Source organism: Anas acuta, chromosome 4 (assembly GCF_963932015.1).
Source record: "Anas acuta chromosome 4, bAnaAcu1.1, whole genome shotgun sequence".
In the NCBI taxonomy this organism is placed as follows: domain Eukaryota; kingdom Metazoa; phylum Chordata; class Aves; order Anseriformes; family Anatidae; genus Anas; species Anas acuta.
The window spans coordinates 64,846,245-64,859,102 of record NC_088982.1 but is presented as its reverse complement, the minus strand read 5'-3'; the positions used below and the strand labels follow the sequence as shown (position 1 = coordinate 64,859,102).

General features: G+C 47.4%; 1 protein-coding gene across 4 annotated transcripts in view; it reads right to left on the bottom strand.

Annotated features, from left to right (window-relative positions):
- The window catches only part of HERC3 (HECT and RLD domain containing E3 ubiquitin protein ligase 3), a 36,488-nt gene extending 24,077 nt beyond the window's left edge, over positions 1–12,411 (bottom strand). For 3 of the 4 annotated variants that reach the window (XR_011096407.1, XM_068681683.1, XM_068681685.1), the window contains exons 1-4: positions 12,261–12,411; positions 8,924–9,181; positions 2,050–2,209; positions 544–620 (exon numbers count right to left, since the gene is read on the bottom strand). Coding sequence is in view for 3 of the 4 variants with exons in the window: in XM_068681683.1 (XP_068537784.1) it covers positions 544–620; positions 2,050–2,209; positions 8,924–9,149 (463 nt within the window). In the remaining variant the exon portion in view is untranslated. Of the gene's footprint in view, positions 1–543; positions 621–2,049; positions 2,210–8,923; positions 9,182–11,662; positions 11,705–12,260 lie in introns of all 4 variants that reach the window. The other variant, XM_068681684.1, reaches the window with a different exon arrangement.
- Positions 12,412–12,858: the final 447 nt, after the last annotated feature.

Sequence of the window (12,858 nt, the reverse complement as noted above, 5' to 3'; positions counted from 1 at the left end):
ATAAGAGCTGGTCAACAGAAGAACAAGTTTGTCAAAATGAACACCAGTGCTGGGGGCTTCTCTCCCACCCAAACCTCATAATGGAAAAATCAAGCAAGATGATCTTTCCTAAAATAAAAGCCCTGTCCAAAGACACTGAGTAAAGAAAGATGTGTAACTAAGTGCAAAATACAACATAGACTGCTGTAACTTAAACAACACAACAAAGAATGGTCCACAGGTTGCATACAGAAGAGCCAAGGATAATTTTGACACAACGGAATTAACTCTACACATTTTTCTACATCAAGATGGAAAGCTTTTAAGCGTTCCTGCCATTATTCAGTAGTGAGGCAGTGCGTAATGAGTGATGCTTCCTTTCTTGGCAGTATTGGCAAAGCTCTTCAATATTCATGGTATCTGATCCACTTTATTGTCTCCCATTTGTCCCAAAAACAGTTGAGACGGGGATGTCCTTGGCTTATTGTGCAGAAATAAGCAATCTTGGACACTGTGCAAAACAACAGCAGAAATCTTGGTAGTAAATAATGAATGTTACAGCACCTGCTGCCAAAGCCAGGCAATGCCAGTTTCCACAGGAAACCTGCAGTATCGTCTGTTGGTTCAGTTTCTTTATCAACCTAAAGAAGACGACATTATTTTAGAATAATCATCCACAAATATAGTATGACCATAGATGAATTTACCATTTCCATTCAGGTATTCTAGACACACATATAACCTGTGATTTTGAGATGAGGAATTGAATCTTGGAGGTGATACAGATCTATGCATAATAAATACAAATCTGTGAGGAGATTTAGATACTTGACTACCAACTCCAACTATCTTTTACTGCTACATTTCCAGACATCTGAAAATGGTGGGGAAAGAAACATTTTTTGGTGTCTTTACTATTGTTTTACAGGCATTGACATTCTTCAACCCATCAGGGCATAGTAGTTCCTATGAGTTATAGAACCAAAACCTCTTCAAGTGTTTTGCACAAAGAACAGCACGTCAAAGGTTCAAGCTGCTTCAAAAAAATGTTATTTTTAAAATGGCACAATTACATTGGCATGTGAGCATGTCTCTCTTTGTTGTATCAGATCCGCCTGCAAGTTAAGAGCTTTCTTCCCACAGAGCCCTTCATCTGAAATATGTGCTTTTGCAACTAGAACTCATTTTCTTTAAATACTGTTCCAATAATAACAGCCACCCTACTAGATAGGTGCCCCAAACCTCCTCTTCCTGCTCTGCGCTGGATATGCAGTGGTAACCAGAATAACAGACAGAACAGATCTGTTATTAATGTAGCCTGATACAACACCACTGGGTACAAAGAGATCAGCTGTCTTCATTGTGGTGCTAAGCTGTGACATGTCATCTGCGAACTGCTTTGGATGTCAGCCACTGGCCCCTGCTCCATCCACATGTCCTTGTGCTTAATACTCTTAGTACACTGAGACAGGTAATAGACATTAAGCAAGTGAATAAAAAAATAAAAGAGCAATTCCCTGAAGTTTCTGAGCAACACTGACTATTCAGAATTGCAATGGGCTGGGTAAGTAGCTTTGCTGACAAGCAGAAGGTGCTAATGGGCAACACTGCAAGAGTTTCAAAACTGAGGTGCCAGTTCACAAGGCCATATTTTCACCCCGTTCTTGAAATATGGCCTTGTGAACTCAAAGGATTTCTAGGGAGTGGAATAAACAGACACCACACAACATTTCTGTTTTGGAGTCCTCCCTCATGTATCTCCTTGCTCTGTAGAAAACACCGACAGATTTTTCTTTGAAGAAGCTGAGCATGCTCTTTCTTCTTGTGTCCCCAGCACCAAAGTCCAGAAACAGAAGTCCTGGCCTGCCCAAACTTCCTGAATGCCAATAGAACTTAAAAAATGCTGAGAGGGGAAAGGAGGAGGCATCATGCTCCTATTGGTACATGAGAAGCACCCAATTACCAGCCCTTGGAGTGAGAGCAATGCTCCAGGCTGGAAGGTGAAAAATCCCTGATACAACACCTCCAAGTAGGTGCCTTAAGGAAACTTGAACCTCTTCAAAAATTTACCTTGGCACTGTCACTGCTTCTTCTATTGTGGTGAGGCCCAACTGCCCATCACTGCCGGCACCCCAGGAGAAGAGCTGCCCCTGGTCGCTGAGTGCCACGCTGTGAGACTCTCCGCAGGCCACGTGGATGATGTGCTGCCCTGCCAGGGCTCCAATTTGTTCTGAGAAAAAAGAAAATAAAGAAAAAACTGGTCACAGGACTGGTCTCATAGCTACATGCAGATATCAGGTCTGGATAAACCTGTAGGCAAAGCCATTCTGAAGGTGTGTTGATGCTCAATTTATTTTTAAAACATTTGCTACAAGAGGAAAGCACCAACCTTTACTGAAACTGCTGAGCTCTTCTGAAAGTCTGGCTTGTGAATCATAGGGTAAGGGCAGGTACACGCCCCAAAGCACAATGATAGCCTACACACAGACAGCCTCTCAGATACAGGCAATCAGGTTATTTAGGAACAACCAGACTTCTCAGATTTGATGTTTCCTAACTCAGCCTGGATGTGAGGATCAGCAAGGACTCAGAAGCCAACAAACCCTGTAAAATACATTTGACCTTCCACACCTCTCATGTCCAACAAGAGGTCGTCCAAAAAGCTCATCAATTCAGTTGTCTCTTGCTTTACTACCCAATGCACAAAGCACACGTGTCACAACACTCCCAGTGCTAAGCCTGGAACAGGTTTGAACCTACCAACCTGTTGCTAGCAGTGCTTCTATTGCTGTCAGATGCTCATTAAAAAATCGTATAAAGAACAAGAGGGCCTTACAGAGGAATAAAAGAGAAAAAAAAAAAACAACACTCATTCCTTTGGAAGATTACCCACAATTTACTTTTCATTGTCATGTCATGTTATGCAACTGGAATAGGTTTGACAACTATTTTTAGAACATCAGCAACCAAGTCTTACTCATTACGCAGAGCTTTTACAAACTGACATGAAAAGGCCTTGTCTTGCAACAAAGCGCTGGAACTGACAGACAGCTGAATGGAAAAACTCCCCACAAGCCAGACAGAAGCAAAGCTGATTTTCTTCCTTCTTCCCTGAAGAAATGTTTCGGAGTGGATGAAGAAAGATGCGCTCCATAAGCTGCAAGGTGGTGATTAGTTTAAGTCCCCCTCTCACGTCCCGCTTGTCATTCTGTAAAATCGATATCCCACATTTTAGCTGTTGGTATAAATTGTTGTTAATTTCCAGAGCATCACAGCACCGTTGCTGGTTCCTCAGAAAAGATGCATCACTGCACGCGGATGAGCAATGCAACGGGTGAGGTTTGTTCTTTCAGCCCTAAGTGTCCTGTGATATACGTGGACAGCACCAGATGGCTTCTTCTGTCTGAAATCAGCCCTAATGCTATACCTTCAGGGGCAAAATCTGGTTTTCTCCCCTAGGGAGAAGCAGCTGTTGCTTGGAAGAGTTTCAAGCAGTATCGGTCTTCTTGGACACCTAAGTGGAGCTCCTTGCGTCCTCCCCAGCTTGAGAACAAGCAACTCAGCACATTTGTCCCTCTTGGTTGTATCTTTCTGCTCAGAAAGGGCTGAGTCTCTACAATAGGTATCTTGCCCAGATAATAGATGGCAGGAGAAACACAGGGAAAACAACTGTTGAAATTCCTCTGAGCTACATCACGGCAGCTGTCAACAGCCAGAAACTCGGTAAAGACACAGTACAAAAAGCTCATAAACAACAGCGGATCCCCAAGCTCTCTGACAAGATTTTCATACATTTAGTAGGATCCTTCAGCTCACTGCTGATTCCTCTCCACTAGTCATCCCAGAGGTGACTCTGCACATGGACACCCCAGCTGTATTTCAAGGCTGTGGTGAGCTTTGTGATTTCGGTCCTAATAAAGGCAGCTGAGCATTAAAACATGTCTGAGTGTTTTAATGGAAAAAGGAGAAAGGAAAAAACAAGCTGCAGCACCTGAAATGCTTGTAAGCCAAGGGTTACTCCTTGTTTTGTCAGCACTCCTTCAGCACTGCCTTAGCTATTCGCTGCTTTTACCAGCATCAGGAGCACCCATCCACTCAGCACCTTTTCCAGGAAACACCACTCCCTGTGAAGCCTGGTGCTGACACCTGGAAACTGGTAACTACAGAGGGGAAAAAAAACACGTGCTGTTTGTCAGGGCCTTTTCATCCCTTCCTCTCTGCTTTAAAGCCCCCGTGCATCACCCCGTGATTGCCTTCTGCACGCTTTCAGCTCCCCTCACGCAGTTCTCTCGTGGTCACAGCTGCCATGAAGAACATCTAGAGCCTGGGATTGAAGAGGAGGCAATCAGACTGTATTGACTACCTAAGCAAATATACGGAATTTGTGATGCTGTCAGGTGCTTCTGAAAGTATAACCTGCCCCAGCCAGCATGCAAGGAAGCACGGGAACCAAGGCAGCTCCTCTGGCTTCATTCGCACCACCTCTGGAGCTGTGGGCTGTCAGCAGCAACACCCGAGGACAGTTTTGGGAACACGCCTCTGTGTCTGCAGACAGTCTCTGCCCCGATGAGGTGCACAGCACGTAGGCAGCTGGCACCGCCCTGCCGACGCCAGCCCTGCCGCTTTGCTGCCACCGCCTCCCTCCTCCTTGCCGAGCCTTTCTCTGAGATGGTGTTTGCTGGGTGTCCCAGTCTGTTTAGCACGGAGAAAAGAGGACTGAGAGGGGAACTGATCGACGTACACAAATATCTGAAGGGAGGGAGTTAAGAGGACAGGGCCGGACTCTTCAGTGGTGCCCAGCCACAGGCACAAACTGAAGCCCAGGAGGTTCTGGCTGAATATGAGGGGCACTTCTTAACTGTGAGGTGACAGAGCTCTGGGACAGGCCTCCCAGAGAGATCGTGGAGTCTCCTTTTCTCTGGAGATATTCAAACCCTGCCTGGATGCCATCCTGTGCGATGTGCTCTAGGTGACCCTGCTCGGCAGGGGGTTGGACCAGATGATCTCCAGAGGTCCCTTCCCACCTTGGCCATCCTGTGGTCAGCGCTGCAGACAGGTGACTGCTGTAGCCATGTCCTTCCACCCTGTGACTGTGTCTGAGCCGAGGGATCTACCTGAAGCACCTCCAAATCCCTCCAGCACAGAGAGCATTGCAACATATACCACACGCTGCGAGCAAGACCTAAGGGGTTTGCTCCACTTTTTGTAACTGGCCAGGTGCTATTTAGCCATCGTTTCATGTTATCAGAGCAGTTCTGCACAGAAACAGGAAACGTTTAGCCTTCACAGAGGCATTTCATATTCTCTTCTAGAAGGAAGGCTTTGATTAAGAAGCCCAGAATTTCCAGAAGCACTTGGCCTGCTGACTTGGTTCCTCTTCAGATCAATCCTGCAGCACTTTGCACAGGAGCAGAACAAAGCCCCATGTTCCTGAGAAGCCACATCTGTACAGTGCGGGCACTGCAACACATTTGTCCTTGCTTTCAATGACATCCCAGTCGGTTTCACAAGTCCTGTTTGAAAATATTATTGCACAGAAGGCAGGTGACAGGAAAAGGGGGGGGATCAACACGCTTCTATTGATCATTTACCAAAGAGATTTTATTTATTCTCAGATTCAGCAGCTTTCAGTAGGGCAGAGGTTTGATATAACTTGAACACCCCATCTTTTGGGTTCATAAAAAGAAAGTTTATGCACTCAAGCCCAACCCCAACTCATAAAACAGCTTTTGGAGAAAGCTCTTCCTGAAAACATTTGCCCTAGCAACAGTACTTCAGAAGCAAAATGGAAGGTGTTGGCTGAGAAACTGGTCTCACAGCTTGCTACTGGATGTAGAGCAAAAGCAGACTGTCATCCCTGGATGCACTTCACTTTTTTTTTTCCTCTTCAGAACACAAACTGGTCTTTTGGATATAAATGTGTCTAAGGAAAAAAGTGTCAAGTCCATACTACCATCACAGGGCTAAAGTACAAGCGATTCATGTGTACACTCAAGTAGGACACAGATTAACACAAACCTCAGGAACGTGAAAGATTTTATTGTGCTTCTGCAGTAAAGGTGTTCAAGGACATGAAATTCAGTCGTTTAACGGAGGTTATTCTGTGTAACAGGCCAGACAAACCACCAAGAATGAGTTAGTTCATAGGGCAGAAGCAAGATCAGAAGTGTATACATGCACAGAACAATTCCACTTTCTCTGCTGCGAGATTTGAAGAGCATTCTGATGGAAGTACAGATGCTCATATCTCTGTTTCTTTATCAGGAATTTACACGGGCAACCCACTGTTTAAAAGGCAGGTCAGGTGTTGAGAGAGTGAGCATTTCTCCACACAAGTGCTGCAGGAGCAGCTGTTTCCAGCTGGAAAGCAACTTTGCAGAAGAGGAGCTGGGGGGACCTTGTGAACAAGGGTCTTCAAAAGCTGCCTGGACGTGGCCCTGGGCTACCTACCCTCGGTGGTCCTGCTCGAGCATGGGGGTTGCACCTCTTCCCACCAAGATTGCCTCCAGAGGTCCCTTCCAACCTCAACCCTTCTGGTTAGTTTCCCCCTTCCCCAAAGTCACATTCTCCTACCGCTGTACGTGGTTCTAGACCTTACCTATTCCAGGCAGCAGCCACTCCTCCTCATCTGAGACTTGCTCACCTCCCATGGCTGCCTCCAACAAACACCAGCCCTGCCACCTCTCCTCCTGCTCCCCAGCAAGCAGGGCCTCCCAGCTGGCTTCTCCCCAACAGGGAAGAGGCTACAAGAGAACGATCCAGCCAGGCTGTCCTTACAAACGGGTCACACAGCTGAATTCTCAGCTGTTACACAGTTTATGATTTACAGGCACACCGCTGTGGGCATCGGTGTTTCTGGCCACTTTAGCTCCACGCCAGAGTTCAGAGGAAGTAAATTTGCGTTAGAAAAGCAAGGCCACTGTGTTCAGAGAAATTCAAGTGACAGGGGCTATACGTAGTGAGACTCTGTGTAATGATATTTGAGATTGGACATGATATTTGCAGCCCCTGCAGCAAATTTCCCTGCCATCCAGGCAGGAAATCTGTAACGCCATGGTCTTGCCTGCTGTTTGCTACCAGAGGGAAGGTTCAAGGCAATGTTGGTGCCAGACACTTTTCTGTAGCTCCATTGGGACGTTAATTACCAAAGCTCCCTCCCCCTCCCAACATTTATTTTTTTTATTCCCCACTAGCAGTAATCTGAATGAGCTGCAGAGAAGAAATCCCTGTAATAAAACACGTTCAACATCTCAAACACGTGTCTAAGACTTTACAAACATCTAAAAACCATCTGGCTATCTCACATACCTCCATAATTTAGCCCAAATTCCACAACAGCCTTTACCTCGGGTATCTAGGCCTAGCATACACATGCACACTCAGATAAAACATGCTTCCCATCACAGGGAGTCAAGACACCAGAACAGACCTGGAGAGAACCAAATCTAAGCAAGATTACAGGGCTACAGAGGAAGTTTAGAGGTACAGTTAGAAATAAGCTCCTTGTTTCCTTAAACTACTGTAATTCAAAATTATCACGACACACTGGAGACTTAATGCATGGTAACAGCTGATGATGCTCAGGAAATTGAGCAAACTCAGACTGATTTTGCAGGACAATGGACTTCTTTACCATGAAGATCTCTGAATTAATTCTCCTAAGTAGTAACATCAGGAAAGGACACTTCCAGTAAAAAAATCTCCATCAACTCATCCTCGTTCAGCATAAAATATTCCCTCAGTAATCCCTGCTCCCTGCGGTGGAGAGGCACAAAAATCAGCTCAGTGGTTGCCATCCTATCTCTGCATTACATCCACAAGCTCAGCCTGTGTGATAATAAACGCAATATAAAACAAATTCAAAAGCATCTTTCATTTCAAAAGGTGCTCCCTAAAGGACTCCTCCAAGAGGAGTTACTGAAACAACTGTTCCTGTTTGATGTTTTTGTAAGCAGCAAGAATTAGAAGCAAAATTGAAATAGTATCATCTGTGTCAATGGAAGGCAGAAGAAAAACAAATTAATTATTTGGAATACATAGTTAAGAGGACCAGAGTCATCAAAAAAAAAAAAAAAAACTTACTGCATACATAAAAACTCTTTTCCCCCTTAGTCATTAGTAAAACCTGCAAGCTTTTCAAGGGGGGAAAAAAAAAGTTAGCTCAACACTGAGTGTGTTGTATTGCAGATTCCTGGAATTTTATTCATAAGCAGACATCATCTTGGGCAGTATCTGTCTCTGACTGAACAGCATGATCACATATTCTTAAAAACAGTAACTGAAGCTTTTAACATAATGGCAGCATATGTCTCCATATCCCTTCCTCCAGCTCCCCCCCCTCCACCCCAAAGCATGAGAGATAAAAGGGAGCGGCTTCCTCTCTGAGCACAGACATAGGTAACAGGACCAAGATCACTGACCCTTCTGAACTCCTCAAGCATTTTTTATTTTTTTACAGCCTTCAAAAGGTGCTGGTCCCCTGCATGTCTTGATATTATTTGAGTTTGGGGAAAACAAAGCTACAACGACCTTCTTCTAGCTTAAGAAACCACGAAGGGGACAAGGCCTAAGTTGACAAGAGATTTGCAAGAGCAGAAAACAAAATTCATAAATTCCCTCGGCCAAAAGCAAGAAGGCCCTCCCTTCTCTTTTATCACAAGGCACCATAAAGCCAAATAAAAACACCTGTCCTGAGACCACCTTCACTCACCTCTGCTTCTTGATGCACTTCCCACACAAAGCAGGCAGAAACGCCTCCCCACCCATACTGCCCAGCTGTAGCTTTGCAGAGCCAGCAAATACTAGTCAGCATCGCCCTGTTAAGACGTGATCTTCAGCTCTGCTGGCTGTTCCAGCTCCACAGCAACCAGCACAGAGCACCTTCCCTGGTCCTCTCAGCCCCCCAGCCTCGGCCAGTTCGAAGCTGTGTAAGAGGCAGACTCACCTGGCTTGCTTCCTTCGCTCTCATGCCCCAGCTGGCCTTTGGTGTTCAAGCCACAGGTGTACACCTCCCCATCTTCCAGCAGGAACACAGAATGGTTTCCTCCGCACGCCACCTCCTTGACGTTTCTGTCATGGATGAACCCGTACACCTGCGGTTCAGGAATGATGACCTGGAGGTTGCTACCTATCCCAGGCTGTCCAAAAGACGAGTAACCCCAGCATAGCATTTTCTCTCTTTTCAGCAAGTCATGTATTCTTCCTGGGAAGAGAAAATGAGGGGAGAAGTGTGGATGAAGCAAGAATTTTCCAAGAAAAAGCGGTTCAAGTGGAACAGCACGCTGACAGCTCAGCCCCTGACGGCAACAGATACGTAAAACTCCACCGTCGCTGCAACCTGCCAGAGCTCAGGGCTTATCTCTCACTGCGTTCAGCACCAAAGTCAGGGATTTCAGATAATGCAGTACAACGGGAAGGAAAAAAATAAAGCAATGTAAAGGGACTGAGTTATTGCGCAGTCTGAACTTGGTATGGCAACAGTTTTCTATTGCATAAGAGCTGGGGAAATCAGCCCTTGTTCCAGAACAAGCACCTCAAAGATTGTAGTAGCGCTTCCTTGTCCCTCCTAATCTCAGTGTTTTGGGGCTGTTTGTTAAACATGCCATGCCAGCACGACACTGAGAACTCCCCTGCTTGAACTAGAAACTGATTAAAGCCCTATTTTTCTGTAAAGAGAAAAAAAAGAAAGAGCAGAACAGAAAATGAAAGATCCTCAACATCAAGCCTTACGATTTACCATGCCAAGTTTTAAACTAAGGCAACTTACAGCGGCAGCAACACTTACAATGTCAGGACAGGATCTAAAAGCCAGAGACTACCCTCAAAGCATCAGAGAATTCCTCAAAAAAAAAAAAAATCAGATTCATAGACAGGAAACACGTGCAACTCAGTAGGTTTCCAAAGCTCGGTGCTAATTGAAGCCCTAGGTATTAGCAGTAAAGCCCTTCATAATCCAAGTCCTGAGCAGCGTGTGTTCATCTCCTGCCGGGCTCCCCTGCTGCGGTCACCTCCACCTCAGAGAGGAGAGGATTTTCCAGCTGTAGCCCATCAGCGATGCAGTTTCCTGCCACAAAGTGTTCACTAGGATCTCTTAACAGGTGCCCTAAAGCACGCGCTGAATCCCATTTATTTCTAAGAGCCCCTGCTCCTTTTTAGCACAACCCATTTCACTCACACCCCACGTACAATTGCCACCGGCCAGCTGCAAGGCACCCCCAGTTTAAAAAGCAGGAGGTGACAAGGCTCTGTCCAGCTGGCAGAGCCCCTGCTGCACACTCGGTGCTTGGTTGCCCTCAGATGGCCCACAGAAGACACCCTCTGTGCCAGTTATACCATTTCCTACACCAGGAACAGGAGTGCCGTGGGACGCAGTGACACTGAAGTCATGCACGTGCTTATGCTTCCAGTGACACAACTGCTATATTTACAGGGAACTTCATGTTCTGCCTAAAAAATAAAAAAAGAAAAATAAACACCGCACGCAACTTCCTGCAGGTGACAACGCAAAGGCACAGAATCATTTCAAGCCTGACAGCTGAAAGAGCAAAAAAAAATCTGAGGCTACCATTTGTCTCATCCTGGGGAATCCCCTGATTACAGAGGTGTAAGCAGCTTCACAAGGAGAGCAGCCCTGAAGATCCCCAGATCGCTTTCCTTGCTGCTCTCAGCCGACGTTGCCTCTGGGCTGAAAAGACTTCAGCGCTCTACAACCTGAACTGCAGGGACATCGGACAACGTGAGCTAAATATTAATTTAGGATACCTTTCTAAAAGGGTTTCTGGGCAGTCTGCTCCCCATGGGTCACGGTCTTCTTTCCAGATGCTAATTTCATTTAAAATGCTAAAAATACTTCAAATTAATTGCCTTGTGTTAATATTCTACACAAGCAGTTTCAGAACTGGGCGGGGGGTGTGTGTGCAATTAGCAAACGATGTTTTTTCCCCACTGTTAAGACATAGCTTGAAGTAGGAAGAGGTCAGACTCCCAGTGATTCATAGGAGTTACTCGGGTGACACCTCAAAGAAGCTCAGAGCCCATTCATGCTGGCTGTCAGATTTTCTGAAGCAACCCCTAGAGCAGACAACAAGGCATGCCACGAACTCTAAAAAATCTGTCCTTAAATGGATTTTTGATTAGTTCTAAAAATATGTCCTCTGGAGTCCCACCCTCCGAACGTTTTGCTGATAAATCCGTGTGCAGCCCTATTATTCCGGGCAGCACTTTCCACTCAAAGAGTGCAAACCAACAGAGCCCCTTTCCATGAGAGCACACAGACGCAGCCGGCTATTTCCCAATGGCCTGGCACGCTGTGTTTTCACCTGATTTATTCGGAAAGTGTGACCCATCTCTAAAACCAGCATTGTTTTAGTGTGCTGCTACCCTACCACCACCACCACAGCTTGCAATGGGGCTTCCAGCCTTAATGCGTGGGGTGTTCGAGCAGGAGCTGTGTCCCGACACACGGAGCTCTGAACAAAGATTCACGCTTCGTTTCCCATCCTGGTCAAGGCGTTTATTCCTCTGGCATCGGCGGAAGAACAAAATAGCCATCCTACACTGCAAACTCCTTCCGTGCATCCTCCTGATACTAAAAGGAGGATATAAAAAGCTTTGATGGCGAGGAGGCTATAAGGTAGAGGTGCACGTATACACGCAAAAATAGATAAAATTCATATTCACTTACCTGAGTTTTCAACGTTATTCCTAGCGCTCAGCTAGATACATGCTACGGATAAAAATCCGGCTTTTTTTATAGGGCAAGCCCTTAGGGAAAGGTCTTTAAAATGCATCAGTTAGGGCATTTTAAAACCGGATGAAGAGCCAACCCCTGCACCTCTCCTGCCCTTCACTGCTCTGTATTCATTTTTGGAGACCCGAAGGGATGCAATGCAGCAGAGCCGCTCGCTTGCAGCCTCCCCCCCCAAAAAAAAAGCAGGGCGGAGGGCAGGCTCCCGGCATCCCCGCTCCCGGAACAGCCCAGCCCGGCTCGATGAAGGATGTGCACGGCACTGCAAGAGCCGAGGGGACGCGGCACGGGTGTATTTCGAGGAGAAGCGCTGCCATGGGGAGACCTCGGCTATAATAAGCCCGGCTATAATAAGCCCCAGCTGGCACGGATGGCGGCTCCCTCCCCCAGCAGCCCCGCAGCGCTGCTCCCCCCGCTGCTCACCGACCCCGAGCTGCGACCCCCGACGAGCTAAACCGGGGGTCCCCAGCCCTGCCCGGCCGCCCTCCCCTCCGCTGGGGCCGGGCCCCGAGGGTCCCCCCCCCCGGCCGCTCACCTGCCCCAGCCCCAGCCCCGCCGCTGCCGCCGCGGCCCCGCGGAAGTCCGGCCCCTTGCAGGGGCGGTGCGGGGCCGCCTATGGCGGGCGGGGCGGCAGGGCCCCGGCCTGGGGGTGGGGTTGGCACGGCCTCTCCGGGCTCTCTTCGAGCCTTGGTGAAGCCTGAGGGGTTTGCCCAGGCCCTCCTCTGAAGGATGTCCTGGTCTCATCCTTTCCCTGCAGTGTGTCGGCTGCACCACGCAGCGTGGTGTCAGCAGTAAATGTGCTGAGGGTGCGCTTGAGCCCGCTGTCCCTGTCACCAACTGAGGTGCTAAACAGCGCGGGTCCCAAAAATGATCCCCTGAGGAGCACCACTGATCTCCACCTGGACACTGAGCCATTGAACCGCAGCTCTTTGAGTGCAGGCACCCAGCCAAATCCTCACCCACCAAGTGGTCCATCCATCAAATCCATCTCTCTCCAACTTGGAGACAAGGATATCACATTGGGCAGTGTCAGAGGCTTTGTGCAAATCCCGGCAGATGGTGCCAGTTGCTCTTCCCCTACCCACCAGTGCTGTGACCCCATTGTAGAAAGCCACAGGTTTGTCAGGAATGAT